We start from the raw sequence: 20,135 nt of genomic DNA, 5'->3' as shown, positions 1-20,135 counted from the left end.
CTGTCTGCAACAGACACAGACCACAGACTACATGGGTGTGAGCTCAGCTCACCCTGTATAGATCCAAATATTCCATGGACTTCACTGGAAATATTTCAGAACTGCCATGTTAACAGCAATTTCATCTTTTGCAAGCTCTGGAACTCAACACTGCATGAATCACCTTCTCACATACTTCAAAAAAGAATCTGAAACTTTGAAAAGGTGATGAAGTTCTACTATTGCAAAAGGAGATCCAGAAAAGGAAAGGGAATGTTGGTGTCATTTTCTTGGCTGAGTGTGCAAAGGATTCTTTCCCACTTTCTTCAAGAAATGGAAGTATATCAGTTCCCTAAAACCAGTAGGTCATAGGACATCTAAACAGGATGTTCTAGGCAGGGGATGCTTTTCTCATACCAGAGAGTGGGAAAAGAAAGCTACTGAGGTGCTTTAGAATTTTAACTGCAATACTTAATACTGTGTGCAATTGAAATCTCATTTCTAAATGGATTCAGATTTTGTATTTCAGCTTTCTTTCCAAGATATGCAAAGAAATAGTTTTGTCTGAGGTTCTTTTTCATATCCTCTTGGTCCCCCTGGATTTTAAATCAACTTTGCTATGCCATGCTATGGCTGATAGAACTCCCTGACCTCTGGAGAGCTGCTGCTTTCTTCTTATAAGCAGAGGTGAACAGATACTTTGTTTAACAGGTCCCAAAACCGTTCACATTTTTCAATAAACTGAAAGACAGTGGATAGCAAGATGTCCAAGAAAATATGTGGAAATACATAGAATGACTAGAGAAAAAAAATGAGACTAAAAATTGCTGCAAATCCCTTTCACTTTGAGATATCAGGCTAGTAGACAGCTTGGATAGAGCCACCTCATTTTGGACAATAAAACAACTCTGCAAACCAGATTAATTAGATGGGATCACTGCACAGCAGAATTGAGTTTACAGAGTGAAACTGCTGGTGCTGAAGTCCCCATATTAACACATGTGTGCCAGTAAAGCACACGTATCTTTCATATAACCGCAAATCAGAACTGTTCCAACCTGGTACCAGCTATGGTGCATCATCAGTGACTGGCTGATTAAATGTAGTCCTGAGTAATCCTTCTCAGTTAATCTCATATGAAAGAGATTAGTACATAGGTGTGGGACCATGCCACAATGTGAACCAAAACAGTTAAATCAAAAGTTATTGTAGGAGAAGCAGAAAAGACTCTAATATGACATATACAAGTTATGTTGTGCCATTTTGTCTTAGTGCTGGAAAACAGTCCTAGGAACATTTTGTTTAGTAATAGATGTAGAAGATATATACTTTCAGATTGACAAAAAGAGTTCCTTTACCCTAGATCTTGTGGGTTTTTCGAAGTATTAAAAGATTCTCATGTTCCCCTACCCAGGTTTTTAGTTTTCCCTTAAAACTGATGTTAAATTAAAATTGTAACGAAAGAAAATGTAACATCGAAGCTCATAGAGCTAGATGGATCCATATTCTGTTTAAGATTAGTGTATTGCTTTCTCCACACTCAGGAAATGTAAAGTACAATATAAAGCATTAGTGAATTATTTTTAAAACAGATTATGCAGCCAAACCTTTGTTCTTGGCTATTGACAAAAGAAAAAAAAAATTGTGATCCTGATGCACTTTTATGTTTCCTTCCAGTACAGCTAGAGGTATAAGCAGAGAACAGGATCAATAAGAAATTAGTGCTTCAGTCATTAACAGGATATTAGTTACTTTATGACATTCATTAAATGTGTTTGTGAGATGGGATTCCTGTAATTAGAGATTGCAACCTATAAATATAATGAATTTGTGCTACTTTAAAGTGCAAATGGGATGGTCGTGGAAGAGAAATCAATGCATTATCACCTCAATTTAGAATCAGAGTTCCATACCTACAATGAGAGGACAAAGTCCTATGTGCATGTGCTGACTGATGCTTTATCTTGAAATGGTTTAAGGCAGAGCAAGCCTGCTGAAGAGTCAGGAGATGTTTTAAAAGACTATCTCGTAAAAGCATACCAAAGCAAACATCCCAAAGGCTCTCATTGTCCTCTCGTAACCCTGAATTGCTGCAGAAATGAAAGATGCCGCTCTTTTCTTTTTCTGGTTTTTGGTTTGTGGGTGTTTTGGGTTTCTTTTGTATTAGAGCTGAAAGATAAAAAAGATCACTAATGTGATGTTTTATTCCTTTGTTCAAATCCAGTGCTGAGTACAAGCGGAGAACCAAGTACATACAGAAAAGCCTGAATCCTGAGTGGAATCAGACAGTCATTTATAAAAATATCTCCGTGGAGCAGGTGCGTGACTGGTGCTGCTCTTCTGTGCTATTTGCTGCCTTATTATCTGCATGATCTGCAGTGCTCACTGTGAAGGGAGCAGTGCTACTGGCAATTCTCTGATCTCCTGTAAAATCTTACCAGATTTAGGAGAAATTCGGAATTCTTTCCTTGCCTCTGAGAGAGAGTCCTATGGAAATACTCTTTTCTTGCCCTTCTACTCATTAAAATTGTAATTTGTGAGGATTACACTCATAATCATAAGTATAGATGTGACAATTTAAAAAGTGATAATGGAATAAATTAATAAGGTAATAAATTAAATAAGTTTCTGAAGTAGAATGCAGAAATCATAGTCATTCTTTGTTCCAACAGCCATGCAAGCTAAAACAAAACACATTTTCTACCATTTTTATTTTAAAAATAGGTATAAAAGATAGACATACATTTTTTGATTTATCACCAATTTCATGAATCATGTGGAAAAAAAATTAGAAGATATTTGATTTCCTTTTCATAGAAAGATTTAACTCACATCTGGGAAGGATGTCTGCAGAGTCTTCTCTGTTTCTTGGTGGCTTCCTAACTCCAGCTGTGCTTCTGAAGCAGTGTGAAGCATTTGACTGCTCTACTCCATCTCTTCTCATTTACCAATATCTTTGAAAAAAGATATAATTGGCAAAATAATGATCAGTTATTTTTTTTAGAATTATGAAGTGTGTTTTATAGAGTACTGGATTTTAATGCAGTCCTGAATCTTTTTGCCTTTCTTTCTGTTTTGTTCTCGATACTTTCAACTTCACTTTATACTGCCATTTTATCTTTCAGTACTTGTAAAAAAGCCCAGAATAACCAGTCTCTTTAGTGAATAGAGTTCCCAATGCTTTTAATATTCTTCTGCATCACAACCCCAGGACCTCAATGCAATCTTCCCAATTTAGAATTTCATTTTTCTTACTTCTTGTCCATTGAGAGGGACATAGATTAAAATACTCATTTTATCATGGAACAAAACTCTTCCCACAGAGGGAATTGCCTTGTTGCTCATGTAATCTACACGTGTAGACTTATGGCAGTAGCTCAGATTTCCTTCAGAAGTGTCCTGTTGTAGGTAGTGGTTTTATGGGGTTTTCTTACTGCTTCATGCAGACTTTTATAAATGGTAGCTATTTGATAATTAAAGCATCAGAAAAAAAAACACACTGATATTTTTCTAGCTGCAGTATAAACCCTAAGTTTGCTTCATTTGACAAAAGGGTTTTGTAAGTCTTTAAATATTTCTGAACTCAGCTTTTTATCTAAGAAAGATTCTTGTGTTTTCTTAATTTGCTTGGGGGTTCTGCTGTGACATTTCACAGAGCTGTCATTAAGAGTGCTGGAGTGTTGTAAATTCAGTGGCTGTTTGGTGCTTTGCAAACAGACAACAATATTAATCTAGGATTTCCCAGACACTGATTTTTTATGACAAGAAAAAAATCTTGTATCTTTGATGTCAGTTTGTGGACTATTATTTGATCAAATTTGCCTTTAGTTTGCATGTTGAATACTTTGCATTTTTGCTTTCTATTTGCAAATCCCCTCCTTTTGCCTTCGCCTGAGACTTCTATGGAGGGTTTATGGTTTTAAGTGTGTAAACTTAATTTGAGCACCACATATCTTTTATATTTAAGCATCTTGTCACACAGAACTGTGTGCAGAAAACACTGTTTCCTTCCATACCTTTCCATGACTTGTATCTACTGCTAAGACACCAGTGTGTGTGACTTTTCTCCTACAAAATTCCATGTCCTGGCTTAGAGAACCTACAGTGAAGCACATTTCTAAATCACAAATAATTCAATCCTGATGATGAGTATCCTCTGCAGTCTGAAGAACTCTCACCGTGTAAGAGACCATCATTTGTACTCATAACGCTCACAAATCTATATTTCAAAATAGTTAGATAGAAATAGAAATACAAGCCAATAATTGCATTAGACTGAGAATGAGAGTTCTGTTCACCAAACAAGTGAAACTGCATCACACACTGTTACACAGAGTTAGCAGTCACATTCAAACATAAATTCATTAATTTTTATAAACAGTGTTTCTTCAAAGAAATATTTCCTTTCCGCCATGCTTTTTTCTCTCCATCAAAGCATGCCTTGCTTGCAGACAGCAAATAAGCATTATTAAATATTTCCTAATATAGTTCTTTTAACGTCACTGTCTAGACTTTAGCTGGTTGTACAATCTTTTTATTTTCCTTTTCTCTTTCATAAAATAGTTGAAATTAAAGTGAAATTATTGGAAATAGATCACTCTTTGAAAGGAAACAGACTTTTTCAAGGTCAGAATGATTAGTTTTATCATATTTATAGCAAATTTTGCTTTGACAGTTGCAGAAAAAATAAATTAAACGGCGAATATTTAGTAATTTAAGAGTTTTGTTAAGTAATAAAGTAGAAATAATTAAAATTTGATAGGAAGGCTGAGTACAATATTACAAATGTTGTGTAGTTATTGCTAACTCAAGTCCAATACCTACTCAGAGCAAGAAAGAAAGCATTAGAATAATTTAAGGAGAAGATGATAATAGTTGTAAGTTCTGCTGCTGGTAACAGCGTTGGTATGACCACACTGTAAGGTCTGGCTTTCTTTGCCTCAACTTCTTACTTACCAGAAAGCAAATAAAGCATTTACTTATATGAAATAATTCCACAAAGTAAATAGTTTGCTGTAGCTTATATCTGCAACTTGAAGGTAATATATTTAGAAGGAGTAATATTTTCAAAATCTTTTGAGTGATGTGGAAGCCTACGTCTTATTTCCAAAAGTAAGGAAATTTTTTTATGAATCAGTAAGGTGGTGGTATTTAAGTCTTGCTTAATATCTAGGACAAAACAAAATAAGTTCCTAAGTGACCTATAAAAAGTCTTTTTGTGCTCCCATATACCAAAGTACATCAATATAGAGAACAATAAAATGTTAAATATGAATGTAAACAAAAATAACTGTAATGGATTACCTAATACATTAATTTCTACTCATCAAACATCCTGACTGAAATTACAATATTTTGTATCATTTCTGAAGTAAATATAGTAATATGCTTTTAACATAGAGGAAAAAACAAGCTGCATTAAAATTATTTCTTTCCTAATGCAAATCCTAGTATGAAATTTTCAAGGAATATGTGTTGAATATTTTAATTGCTGCATATTTAGCTACACAGGCAGACACTATCCATAACATCCAGACATTTACAATGAGAAACAAGCCCTTCTGTACCTGTGGGTTTGGTTATGCCTTCCATAAGAGACAATATTCTCACATTAGCTGTTTCTGCAAATTCCTTCATTTTCTTTAAAATATGGCTGTCCCCAGACAGCCTAAAGCTAACTGGAGTTCACATGCAGTAATGTGCTTCTAGGTCGATTTTTATTTATTTCATTTCACTGCTACTTTTTTTTCCCACAATGCTAAGAATGAAATTGTTTGGTAGCACTTTTTTTTCAGAGTATGTTTGGGGCTCAGATGACATTCCCAATATGTGGAAACTGTGTTCTTTCTTTTTTGTGACACTAATTTTCCTTTTGGTACATTGCCCACTTGCAGAAAGCCATGGTCAGACAGATAGAGGGTTCAGTATTGCTATCTGTCATATTCCTGATGAGCATCAGAACTTCAGGATTCACAGCCTAAAACTGATTGATGTAAGGCAGAACCCTTATGCAGTAAGGCAGAACTGGGATGGTGAAATGGCTGCTTTTAAAATCAGCAGCCATTTAGTGCCCTTGCCACCATGGTGGCACACAGATATATCTTCAGAGAAGCAAATTTTCCTCTGCTTTGAAACTAGTTTCATGCACTCTCCCTAATAAAGGTCTTTCCATGGTTTTTCATTGTCATAATATTTTATAAAAGCTTTATTAAACTAAAAGGCTTAAAATAGATTTTGCAAAGTATAGAGTACTGTAAGTTTTCATCGCAATTTTATTATCACATTATTGCAAAGAAGCTAGCAAAGTACGGCTGCAGTCACTTGAAAATCTTTTCTTTTTTCCCCTTTCTGCCAAAAAATCTTCAAACCTTAGGGTTTTTTTCCCCATTTCCTGCATCTATACATTTTTCTCTCTGTCCTTGCACAGTCATCAAGAAGAAATCTCCTCTCAAAATAGCAACAACTGTGACAATACATTTCTGAAAAGTATTTGTGCTTTCTCTTTTAAATGGTAAAAATACATATACTTAATATAGCACCTGGCAGAAAATTGTATCATCCAGGAAGCCGAAAGCATCATGGACCAATGGGTGCTCAGCTCACTTCTTCAGGTTATTTTTCATGTTTCAGTTTCAATACTGTCTTGGAACAGCAAAGAAAAGTTATTTTATTCAGTCAAGGAAATCAGCTTTAGAAATATTAGATAAGAAATTTTCAAAAAATAATATTTTTGTTCATTCTTGCAGGATATTTTTAAATTAATTCCTAAGAAGAATATTGCTTAATTATGTAAGAATAAAACAGAAAGATTAAAGAATTGCTCTCAAATATTTTTTTTTTAAATCTTAGGTTCCAAGCCATGCTGTTGTGTGCTTAAAGAGTACATTGTTGATGCTAGAAATAGTTTAATTCCTCTCTGCGTGGGTTTTCCAGGATATACTGATTTAAATTTTCTTTTCATAGACATTGGCTTTGCATAGTTGTGCATTTTTCCAAAGTTGGCTGGGAGCAGATGATATTCTGAATACATAATGATGAGATTAAATTATCACTTAAAGGCAATGGCAGGTTGCTAGGAACTGTTTTAGTCTGGATGAAGAGAAGGGGCAATGGGGGGAAGCTGATGAGCTCATGGAGCTAATAACACCAGTGTTGTGGGTTTGATCCTGGGTGTACAGACCACTTAAGAGTTGCACTCAATGATCCTTGTGAGTCACTTCCAACCCAGAATATTCTATAGTTCTGTAAATAGCCAAGAGTGCTTTCATTGCAAGTATATGCAATATGTACAATGATTGGTATAGCTTATCATTTTGAGCAATGGCTTGATCCTTTGCTGTCTCTGTGACCAGCAGACAATTAACAGAGCAGTGAGTAACAGGTTGCTTCTGTCAGGATGATGACCTCTCAAACATAAGAATTCATCTTCTGAATTCTTTAATTCAAGTATGTAAAGAGTCCTCTTTTCCTCAGTAATGTTTGCATTCTACATTTATAACTTCTCAGCCTGACTTTGCAGACACCCTACAACCTTCAGGATTTTCTTTCAAGCCACATGAATTCATTACTGCCTTTGCAGCCACCTTATAGCCTTTTGCCCTAGCACATAAATCAGTAATCAATCCTGCCCCTACATGTCCTCAGAGACCCCTGGAAAAACACTCAGGTCAGTCCTTACAATAAGGTCAACTGCTTTGGTCAACAGTGTCTCTGTCTTGTGCTCTCTTGTCATACAAAGATTACTTGTTTCCTACTGTGTCCTACAGAAGAGTGCTTGACACAGCTATCATGCCTAACAAGATCTGCAGATAATGGCTTTTGACAGCTGCCATTAATACCCAGCAATACAACTTGTCTGCATGCCTGGATCACTTGCAGACTCTCACTGACTACACTGAATTCTGTAGGCATTAAACCTGGTCTTCACAGATGAGGTTATGTAAATAGGGTGTTTGATATCGTACATTTGAAATTCACACTCAAATGCACTTCAGGCAGATGTCTGCGTTCAGACAGATCTGGTGATGAGAAAAGCTGCAGGAACAAAAAAATGGGGCCTTAAAAATAAGTTTGACTCTTGTAGTGGACATAAATTCTGCCCAAAACAACTTGTGGGAATTCCTAAAATAGGGCCAAGCCCAAGCCCATCTGGCTTGATAACAAATAATAGTGCCAAATTATTTTTCTCAGAACAAGGCTGGTGAAAGGGTGAAATTTATCTACCTGTCTCTATGAAAAAGGATACGTGGAGGAAATAATCTATAGAAACCACCATAAAGACTTGATCTGAAGTTTATGAATTTAATTATCATTTTACTTGAATTGCAGCTGAAAAAGAAAACACTGGAAGTGACTGTGTGGGATTATGATAGATTTTCCTCAAATGACTTCCTCGGTGAAGTGAGTATCTTATTTCTTCCTCTCTACTACTAATAACTGCAGGCTGTTATTTGGAGACTGTTCTCTTTCAAGGTATGGTACACGTGTTAAGTAAAACTTCTTTACATCCCAGTTTTACTGTTGTCTTCTTAACAAATGGTCATGATTTCTTTAATTTAGACATGAAAGATAAATCCCTTTTATCTTGATTAACTGGGGGCAAGCTAATTTAGGACCCAACAAACTGTTAATTTGCTGAAAATTAATACTTTTTTTGAGTGTGAGATAGCAAAAACATTCAAAGTGACTCCAGGGGAAATTCTTTTTATGACTGAAAGCTGCCTGACTTGATTTTACCATAACATAGGAAGGTTGAGGAGGTATTAGTCTTTGTAACTGATTAAAGAATTAAATTCTGCCATCAAACCATATTTTAACACATGCACAAGTATCTTCAAGTATGAGCAATTAAGTCTTGCTGATCAGTCTCATTTTTAACATTCTGAAAAAGTAATATCACTAAAGTATGAATGATGGCAAAATATAATCTTATAATTAATAATAAATGAGTGCTCATGGGAAAAAGAATTTCTCTTTCAAAAACAAATAAACAAGCATATGCACATATAATACAGAATTACCAGCAATAAATATGAAATAAAAATAATTAAAGATGTATTTACAAATAAAGATTATAATTAGAAACAGAAGCCCAGGAAAATCGATCTCTTGTGCAGAGTGAATGAGAGTATCTGGGCTCAATCTACATTTGAATTCTGCAAAAAAGCCACACAGTTCAGCTTCAGTTCCCCTTTGTGTAACTACCAAACTGAGCAATCAGTGTCACTATTTGAACAATTACTAAAATAAATGTATAGGAAGCTGCTACATGATTACTTATTTCCTGCATCCTGTGTCCATATTCTTGTTGAGTTCAGCATGTTTTTCCAAATGCAGGGCTTTACTGAATATTTACATCCTTGTTTTTTATGATATTTTGAAAAGGGATGCTCTAGCAACTGCTTCTACATGAAGATTTAAACCTCTCCCCTTCAAATCTTATTCAACCTCTAGAGCTACTTTTTTTAAATTATTTTTAAATTGTGAAAGCAGTTATTTAGGGGAAAAAGCAACAGAAAAGACTATCCAGTGTATCTCAGCCTCAGGATGTCCAGAGGAATCCTGAACCATAAGATCAGATGTGTGATATCCAAACTGTGCCCCAAAGATTTGCTTGAATCGAGCCAGCAGCCCTTGTGCGTCCCAGAGGAAAAGTGGCACATCAAGGTCCATATCTATGGAAAGTGAAACAGAAAAAAAGGAAAGCCTCTCCTCCTACAAAGCAGAGCCCCCAGCCTACACTGCCCATTGGCAGCAATCCTCAGCCATGCTCTCTTCCAAATAATTTTCCAAGCTTGACTAAAAACCACAACAGGGAGCATGCTAAAGAGTTCAGCTGTTAAGATTGATTATAGGTCTAACCAGAAAGACCAAGCCAGATCATAGACAAGCTATAAAACTGAAAGGAAAAAAGGAAAGGAAAAAAGCTTTTCACCTAGAAACCATCAGTTGTTAGGAGACTTCCCCATCCCTATACTTGAAGAGGCTTTCTTTAATTCAGGATCTTATAATAAAGTGACAAAAACATTGTTCCCTGAGGTAATTGCACACTTTATTTGTCTAGAAGTTTTAAAATTTCCCTACCTGACATTAGTTTTAACCATCTCAATTTAGAGCCAGTTGCAAATCTATTTTTGACCTTCCTTCCTTCAAGATTCTGTGATGAATTTCAGTACTCTACATCCCTTGGGCCCTCTCAACTGCAAGCTTATTAAGAGAGTAAGGGTCTTTTTGGTGCCAATGCTCTTTTCACCAAAGTCCTGCTGACAATGAAGGTGGCTTAGAGCAGATTTCATCTACAATGTTTGCAGGGTTTTTTAGCCACTTTATTTGTTTCATTCTCACATTACCATTGCACCTCCTTTTTTTTTCCCTCAGTAATGTTTAGATGCCTGAATGGTCAGTTGAATTCTATTATTTCAGTGAAGTGCAAGAATAACCCTCTTTTTTTCTTTTTGTTGCTACTTCTGTATATGTGGGTGCTTTAAAGACTCAAGAAGCATGAGCCTCATATTATTGAAGACTTCGATAAAAGCAAATATGCAACTATTTCCCCCCTTAAAAGCGCTGCTAAAGGGGAGGAAATTATACTGCTTGCTTCTCCTATTAGAAAATGTCTGTACAGAGGCAGAATGGCTGGATGTCTTTGTAATATCTTTTTACTGTAGCTGTCAAGCTAGTGCTCACAAGCTGCCCTCTAAACTGCCCAGTTGTCTTTGTGTCCTTATGCTACAGCCAAAGGACTCAGCTCACAGTCCTGACTGAGGGCCTGGTGAGAAGACATTGGTTCAGACACATCAATATGTTACTGAATCTGGGTTTGGGGTCACAGCATGCCCAGAGAGTCCTGAATCTGCCAGCACACAGCCTTATACCCTTCACTCTTACACCTGATTGCAACTTCTGACAACACAGCTCTAGTCTCTTCTGCTGTATGCAATCATAAATAGGTCAGATACAGGCCATACATTATACTTTGATTTATTTGTAGGTATTGATTGAGTTATCCAGCATCTCTCAGCTTGACAACACTCCTCGGTGGTATCCTCTTAAAGAACAGAGTGAAAACATAGATCATGGGAAATCTCATTCTGAAAAGAGTAGCCAGCAATCTCCAAAACCATCTGTCATCAAGAGCAGAAGTCATGGAATCTTCCCGGACCCCTCCAAGGGTAGGAATGACTTGGTGCACCTGATACAAAATATTTTCCCAGATGATGTGTAAACCTTTGCCATGTGTAAGTTCTAATAGAAAAATAAAGATACTGGTATGAAGTTTGTATAAATTTTTATTAAAAATGCATTTATCTCTGCGATTAATTAGTTGGAGATAAGGTTTAAGTTGTCTCAATCTTGTCAGCCAGCTTACTGAGCAATTATGTGCTAAAAACAGCAGCATGCAGACTCTACTACTACTCTAGATGTGCTTTGCACATCTGCTATAGATTCTGTGCCCTTTTGATTTTCTTGATAGCCTTGGGAAAGCTCAATACATATTTAGCTTTCTATTTTTCATGTTCCTTAAATATTCTATGGATTTTTTTCTTCTGAAAATGCCACGTTAATATTTTATAGAACAACAATTATGCTGCAATAATGCATATGCATTTCCAGTCAGTGATAATGGATTGTAGCACATCTCAGTTGTATTGGAAATCAGTGAAGCTGATACAGTAGAAATATACTAATGTTTACAAAAGCAGAATTGATCTCAGTGTCTCCTGGTTCAAGAAATTTATCTCTCTTTTTTTTGTACTAAGTAGTCAGTGGACAGGTGCTCTCTTAAGACACATTATGTGTCCTATCAAAGCAAAAAACATTCCATCTACAATCCAGATGAGTGCCCCAGAGGGACAAGACTCTGCTCCATCTCCTCTCTATTTCTCTGTTTAACATTTTGCCAGGGACTGGTGTCTATATAAGATGTCTGTCTGAATTAGAGGTAAGTATAAAAGATATTGTAAGTTAGGCTGTGATTTTCCTGATGGCATTATTCAGGATAAAATGACTTGTATTTGCTAAGTGTTTGGTACTGGTGTAGGTGATGCTGCCTAGCCTCGAGATACTAGAGAACAGAAAGTGGAAAACACCATGCCATCATTCCACCAGTTTGAACCAGCACAGGAGGTCTAATTCACAGGTGATAAACAAACAATACTAAATAAATTATTCTCTGGGCCAGGTAACAGTGGGGAAGTAGAAAATAATGCTTTATAGGAGTTTCCTAAAGGTGATATATCCTGATGCTTTAAATGGAAAGGCACAGCTTAATCTTTATTCCTTGTTCTGGAACTCAACTAGAAAGACCAGTCATGAGAAAGAGAACGAAAATGTTTGTTTTTAATAAATGCAAGAGTTGTACTTCTTCATTTTCCTGGTAGACATGCAGGTGCCCACCATTGAGAAATCCCACAGCAGCCCGGGGAGCTCCAAGTCTTCTTCTGAAGGCCATCTCCGCTCTCACGGTCCCTCTCGCAGCCAAAGCAAAACCAGCGTCACTCAAACCCACCTCGAAGACGCTGGGGCAGCCATCGCCGCTGCTGAAGCAGCTGTGCAGCAGCTTCGCCTTCAACCAAGTAAAAGACGCAAATAAATTCCTCAGCATGGCAGCTTAATGTTCATCTGTTGCCTTTTTCCCTGCTGTCCTTCCCTTTTCAGCTATTTTCCTTTTTTTTTTTTTTTCTGTTCTTGGCACACTGTGCTCACTCTGTTCAATGTCTTTCTTTGTGTGCCTGTGTGTGAATACATATAATTACAATATACTCTTGTATTTAGAAGTCTTTTATTTATTTAGTTATTTATTTATTTTATAAAGACTGCAGTGAAACTGGCTGTTTCTCCATCAGTCCCTTCACTCATGGTCCATGATGTTCCATGGTTGTGCATGACCCACAGAGAAGTCCACTGTGTTTTGGTGTCACTAAATACCTACCAATGAAATAATCAAAACTTGCAGAGATGCAACTGCCAGCTCTTCAAATTGCATACAAGACTGAGACCACATTAATAACAGGATGTATCTATAAGTAGTAATCATGGAGGACAGTTCTATACACACAAAAGAAGATTTGAAGTTAAAGAAACTTTTTTTTAACTACATGGCTAAGATTTCTATTTTTGAAACATGACTGTAAATATCTATTTTTTTTTTTGAAAGGAAATATAAGGCAACTTTCTTTATATCTCAGATAAGATTGTGTTAAGTGATGAGTAGAACAGAAATACAATAAAAACATTAAACACAATAATTGCAAAACCATTAAACACACAGAGCCAGTAACAACATCAGATTTCAACCATGTTGTCAAGTTAGCAAACTCAAAGGGAGTTGAGAGCTAAGTCAGGTGTCAGAGTTCAAATTTTTAAGTAGATTTTTACCATGGATTGATTAAGGGTCAAGGTAGATTTCATCTGACAACTTCAAATAGATTAAAATAAATTAAAACTATTCCACTCAAAAGGATTAGTCTCCAGAGTATACTTCAGACCAGTATCATCTGATTGCTAGCTGAGGGTTTAGTTGATGGCAAATTAAATCTCTCTGACTGTGAAGTCATTGTGTTTGTCTTTAGGATTTGTTGATATGCCATAAACTCACCATGGTATAATGCAAAACTGGGGGAAAATTATTTCCCTTGTCTTCACTGTCATTAATACAGAAACAGCCAGTTTTGATACTCTTTAATGCTGTGCATGTGGTGTCTCTTTGGTGTTTGAAAACACTGCTTACTTAAATACAGAAAAAAAAAACACTTCTGTTTGCATGAATAACATTTAAGCTGGTTCCATCTGAGGATACATACTCTGGGTTTCCATTTCACCCACACTGCCACAGCAGCACATAAAAGCGGTCAGTCTAATCATGCCAGGAAGCAGCACAGACACAGCATAGCAGGAGTCCTCCCTATTCAAAGAACTCAGTCTGACAATCTGCCTCCACCAGCCAATGACAACAAAGACCAAAGCCAACTAGCCCTCAGGAAAGTGATGTCTGATGGACCAGTCAAGCCTGAAGGAGGTGAGCAGAAAGACATGGTTAAGAAACCAACTACATCCCAGATACTTCTTGCCATGTCAACTAATTCATTGCGATATTTAATTATTTATTTTACCCCTCCATTAAGTGCTGTAAATGTTAACATGAATCAAGAACTCTGCTTGATTTTTCCACCTATCAGCGCATAAATCCATCATGAAAAACTGTGCTAAGAAGCATTATGAAACAAAAAATGTGTGCACTTCCATTCCACTGGAGTACTTGGAATTCTGTTGAAAAATAGTATAGCTTTGCTCATGTTGTTGCCTAATAAAAAGCATGCATCCAAGCTGGTCTGCTTAAGCATGATTGGACATTTCTTGTACTGTGACAAAAACCTAACTGCACATTTTTGTTTCTAAAAGTGTAATTGGGACAATAACAATTCCTGTTTCCTCTTCCAACACAATTGTCATATCAACAGTCATTAGCATAGATAATTTTTCAAACCACCAGTGGAAAGGAAAGGAGTTTTGATCCATGTATAGCTCAATCTCTTGATAATTTTCGTATCAGCATCTTTAAAAATTATTTTCTACTTGTAGGCACCTGTAATACCACATATCATCAATTTATTCCCTCATCACAAATAAAGAGCCAGAATCTCAATCAGTTCAAATTGCCACTGTTCTTTTGACTTCTGGAGCATCTTGTTTATTTCCATGGAATCTGAGGGATAATCCAAATAAATGTACTGACTGAACTCCCAGATGTTCTTTTGTGCTGTAATCCCTTCCTAAGCTCTCAAGTCGCATTTTTCGGTCAACACCATTGCACACATTGGACAATATAAGCTGGCTGAGGGGTGCAGGAGAGAAAGAGGAAATGGTACTTTAGATAATATATTCTAAGTCATTCAGACAACAAGTGTGATGTTAAAACAGCTAATAAACAGGGCAAAAGTAACAGGTCTTTTTAAGCATATTTAGAAATGACAAGTTTTTTCTTAAAAGAGCCTTTATGATTCTTCCATAATTCCAGGTATTTACACAAACACACACACACACACATATACGCACACATTGTATTACTCTACAGCCCAAATCTAGACACTCAGCTCAGGCAGAACCAGGGTATGTTGTGGTACGAGCTCAGGCATTATGTCTGAAAGCTGCATACCACTCCTGGGGGTCATTCAAATCTAAAGGACTCTTATGATCTTTTGAGATGTCGTGTCTGTCATGTTTTATCACAGGCTCATAGCCCTGTGGTGATGCCTTTTCATGTAGATAGGTAATGCAAAACATTTTGCTTGTGATGTAAGGTTGAATATATAAGGTTTAGATATACATTTATGAGAAATAGTAAGTCTGTTGGCTTCAAGTACCTGTGCAAACAAACTGTTATTCTAGCTTCTTTTTTTTTTTAATTGCAAAAAGAATATAAACTGATATGTACTTGGATCAGCAATATTGGAAGCATCATAGAGATGAGCATAAGAGTCCCCATTATAAAAATGAGTCCACATTATAATAATGAGTCCACAATAATATATATAAAAAGGGGTAAAATTGACACGAAGACATGTAGTACTTTTGTCTTTTGACTTCTGACAAATAAACACAATTCTTGGTCACCTCCACAATGCTTACAAGTCTGGTTTCAGACCTATGAGATGTTTTGGCTTTTCTTTATTGTTCCAAAGATAGTTTGTCCAAATTCATTCATATGAGGTGGGCCAGTAGTTACAATTTTGAGGTTAATGACTCCCATGGCTTTTAGCAGGAATGAAAAGCAAGATGATTTCACTGCGGTTTTGTGCAGTATGAAAGTAAAATGAGATGAGTCTATAACCTCTACTGGAAAAAGCACTAAAGATACTCAAAACAGCTTCCAACTTAGGGACTTCTTTGTGGGACGTAGAGATGATAAAGAAAGGAGAGATTTCAACTTCATTGTGAACTATGAATATCAGGGCATTATCAGTTTCCCAGTCCATTCCTAAAGGGATGATGCATGTTTGTGGTACTCACCTCCATTATTATACCCACCCTACTTTATTGGTAGCTGCAAAAGGACGCATTAGGAACTGGTTTTAATGACTGAACAGCCATCTTGGCCAGTTAGTAATTTTTTGTTACTATGTCTCAAAGCCCTTTACTAAGGAAGCCATTACAGATAATACACAACATTTTTTTTTTTTTACCACAGCTATTTCTCTGTGCATTTATTAAACATCAGCACTTTTTAGAAGAATTGTTTGGGTTTTTTCAGCCTAAGTACACAAAGGTGATGGAAATTATTCTGTGCTGTAAAGTCCTTCTATGCCTAAGATAACCCTGAGAAAGAGTGTCCTCCTTTCATCTTGCCTCTCAATAGCTACATTTTTTCTCTTGAATTGAACTGGCTCAGGAAAAAACAACAAACCAAGCAAGACAAGGATCCTCAGTCATTCTGACAATGTCTCAGAGAAATTCTTCTCTAGTTCTGATTCCTAGGACTCTTTCTATCGGGTCTATTTTGTCAGTTATCAATTGTGTGTCTGTTGACAAGTAACAAGGAAATCAAACAAGATCAGCACCTATAGCATAAATAGCATATTTTGTGAAAACAAAGGTCTTTCATCAGTTTTTTGTTGAACTGAATTGTTTCTGTATTCCTTTTACAGAGTAAAAAAATGTATTTAAATCAATCTGCTTTAAAATTAAGGTGAAGATGCAACAAAAACCACTAGTTTTTGCTGAGAACCTTCGTAAAATCCAACAGTCAGCTACAGCAGTTAATTAAAAATAAACCCTGAAGTATAATTTTGTCATTGCCCATGAGAGATAAGAGTGTGATCTACAAAGAAACCAACTGCATGCTACAATTTCCAATCACATCCCTCAGAGAGGAACAATAACATTTCAGAGCCAACTCTTTGAAGCCAGAAGTTGCAAGGGATCCAAGTCAGAGGACGGCTGGAGTTAATTTGATTTAGGTTTTGTGCAATATATGAATAATTTCCAATTACACATTCACTTAAAATTAAGCACATTCCCTTCAACATAAATTTGTGTATTAAGAGTTACCCACCAGACGAGTCAGTTTTAGAAACAGTGTGAATCAGTCCAACACCTTTTCAGTCAGTAATTTATCCTACAAAAGGATCTTCTTATTATATGGAATTTTCTTGTTAGGTCAGTTATGTTTTAAATAAATTATTTTAGAGTTCTTCAGATACTTGAAAAGTTGGATGATTATTCAGAACACCACTAGTTCTCTGGATACATGCATATAAAAGAGTAGGTGTATTTGGAATATAATTTTTACTGATTTTATACAAAAAAAAGTCTTTTCAAACCCAGCTTATAGATTTAAAGGACTGAATAACATGCTTTAGTTTTTAATACCTTTCAGTGAAATGAATAAGAAAGACAAGGAACTGAAAAAAAAACTTCAGCATCTGTGTTAAGCAGAAAGGTGCACTACCTCTGCCTCACCATAGTAGAAATTTGATTGGTTTGTCCTTCTTTTCAGATAAAAAGATCCCAGCTTTTCCCCTAAAGGACAATGATTGTACAATGAAAAATTGATTCCTTTATTACATTAGAATATCCAAGGGTGAACAAAACCCCATTGCTTTATGACCAAATAAGAGAATTTCTAGAAATTTATTTTGAACCTTCCTAGCATCTTTGAGGAACAGTAAATTAATATTTAAATCGTAAGTAGTTCAGTAAGTGAATTTAAGTCTCAACATCATTGTACCACTATACATTTTTTATTCTTTCCAACAGACACTCATGAAAAAGAAGCTACAAATCAATATACTATTGCTTGTGTATCTTTTGTTGATTGCTGCCATACGCAACTTCTCTTCTATTTAGCTCACATTAACCCAACCAAAAAAGGAAGCAACCTGCCACAACAAAAACACTGCTATACTCACCTTAACTAGTTAGCAAATGTTCAACATCTAGAGAAATTGCCATATGTTTCAGTTAAAGATCCAAGCATCCCTGTTAATTTAAGGTACTGCCAGCATTATAATCCTTCTATAATTTCTGTCTAAATTTCAATAATGGAAAGCTTTTTCCAAGATTAAACCTCTAGCAATTTAAAATCACAACATTTCCTTAAAACATCCTCTGACACGTGTACCTGGTATTATATTTTTTGTCACTGAAAATGGTGGGGTGGGGGAGGTGGGGGTGAGGAGGAAGGGAGAAAATGGAGCCCCACAGGATTTCATAGAGAAGATTTCATCTTTTACATTATGCATTTTGCATCCTGACACAACAGCTTTTCCAAACAGTTGTATGTCAAGGGATTTTACTGGCTGGGGCAGATCTACTCTCAGAGATGATATTGTTAGCTAGAATACCTCCAGTTTCAAGACTCTACATCAGCGTTTTCAAAATGGTACCAAATTAAACCTGTTAATTTAAACATCTCAAAGAATGACAGTTTAAAACACTTTAGTTCAAAAGTCAGCATACCTGCTTATAAGTGTCCTGAACCAACAACTTTGACACAAGTTCATTTAAGTGTCAACATAATAGGTTAAAGCTACACAGAAATGTAATGTGATGCTTGCATCAAGACATTGTCATCGCTGTACAACCCGTGATACAAGTCTGAGCCAGCACTGTGTAATTTCTAGCCACTTAGCTGCAAGAAATTAAAATCTATATGAATTTTCCTTATCACTAAGTTCTATTTGCTGGCTTTAGCAACAATGGAATGAAAGGAAATTGATTCCTAGGTTACATAAATCTTCTGAATTGTATATGATTGTGGTTTCAAATACCTGCTAATTTGGGATCCCTTTTGGTCTGTATCCATTTTCACACATTTAATAGGCCACACCATGTTTTAATTTCCTACATTATTTTAGGATATTTCCTTCACACTTAAATAATTTATAGCCCAAAGCTGTTTAGTGACTCATGTCACTAGTTTCTTAATTTCCAAGTTAAATGGGCCTTCATATTGCTCCGAATAACCCATTTCCAAGAATCATTATCAAAACAGGAACAGTTTGTCCCCATTCTGCAGATAGCAGAGAGTGTCTTTTCAACCTGGTTCCAATCTAATAGCTGGCCCATTTTGCTTTGGTTATTCCTCCTATTTACTCTTTCATCATTTTAAACCGACATGTAATTTCAGAGAATTGCTCAGCGTCTTCATTTGATAACTCTTATTTCAAAAGTATTTTTTCAACATTCTTTAGGGTAGACTAACCCTACAGAGTGCATGGAAAGTTATTTCATCTAAATTGCTTTTCTGGGTAAAGAAATTACTTCAGTACAGTTCAAGAAATGTGTTGTTCTTCTTTTACTCATCTCAAATGGTAAATTTCTCTGTAAAGGGTTGTCTTGAACTTTCACAAAGTATCCCTGCTCAGTATGCTGTCAAATCCATGTCTAATATACAGCAGTGGCTGAGATGGGTGACACAATGGCTTAAAGTCCTATTCAGTATGAGGGACCATTAGAAAAATAAACTATCTTGGCTGACCTGAGGTAGATGTGTTTGATCACCAGTTGTTAATGTATTCCCAATCTGTTGCCAGTTCACAGAAGATGCAACAAGCAGTTCCAACAACAGTTTTACCCTAACTGAGCAAGCTGGAGCAGCTCTTGCTTTTAATGCTAGCAAACACTTCATAAAAACAGGAAAACTGGCATTTGGGGCACTTCGAGGTTGGAGCTCTTGAAACACAAGGTTACTGAGAGTGAAGGACAGCCAAGCTTCTGCCAAAAGATACTTCATGAGATGCCCAGTCTGTTGGTCATCAGAAAGTTACACACAGCATATGGGTGCTTTCACCTTCTCCCATGGGCTTGCATCTCTTTGAGAAGACTCAGTGATGATTTCAGCCTTTTTTGTCACCCCGATTTTCTCAGAAGATGGACAGTTAAAAGAACAATTTCTTTCAAGTAATTAGAGGCCAACTGGGGAAACTTAATCCTGAATCCACACTTGAATGCGTTTTTCCCTCCTCCTGTTCGGTTCACAAACAGAACCATCATTCCCAATGTGTTTTGACAGTGTAATTCTGTTTCTAGACAGAAACTGGAAAAGGGGAACATCTACAGTTTATTCACCAGGAGATAGTGCTGGTTGAGCCTGTTCTTTCCTCCATATGAACCACAGAACTGTAAAGTCAACTTTTTAAAATATAAGTCTTAAAAAA

The 20,135-nt window shown here is 36.2% G+C and overlaps 1 protein-coding gene across 4 annotated transcripts in view; it reads left to right on the top strand.

The window, feature by feature from the left end:
* PCLO (piccolo presynaptic cytomatrix protein) overlaps positions 1-20,135 on the top strand; it is a 318,722-nt gene that overhangs the window by 249,746 nt on the left and 48,841 nt on the right. For 3 of the 4 annotated variants that reach the window (XM_030959381.1, XM_030959382.1, XM_030959380.1), the window contains 5 exons: positions 2,204-2,297; positions 8,308-8,379; positions 10,970-11,150; positions 12,360-12,554; positions 13,817-13,996. In XM_030959381.1, the coding sequence (XP_030815241.1) occupies positions 2,204-2,297; positions 8,308-8,379; positions 10,970-11,150; positions 12,360-12,554; positions 13,817-13,996 (722 nt within the window). The remainder of the gene's footprint in view (positions 1-2,203; positions 2,298-8,307; positions 8,380-10,969; positions 11,151-12,359; positions 12,555-13,816; positions 13,997-20,135) is intronic. The other variant, XM_030959383.1, reaches the window with a different exon arrangement.

The sequence above is a fragment of the Camarhynchus parvulus genome, chromosome 1A (genome assembly GCF_901933205.1).
Source record: "Camarhynchus parvulus chromosome 1A, STF_HiC, whole genome shotgun sequence".
NCBI classification, from domain to species: domain Eukaryota; kingdom Metazoa; phylum Chordata; class Aves; order Passeriformes; family Thraupidae; genus Camarhynchus; species Camarhynchus parvulus.
The sequence above is the reverse complement of the archived record's forward strand: the minus strand, read 5'-3'. Positions and strand labels throughout refer to the sequence as shown.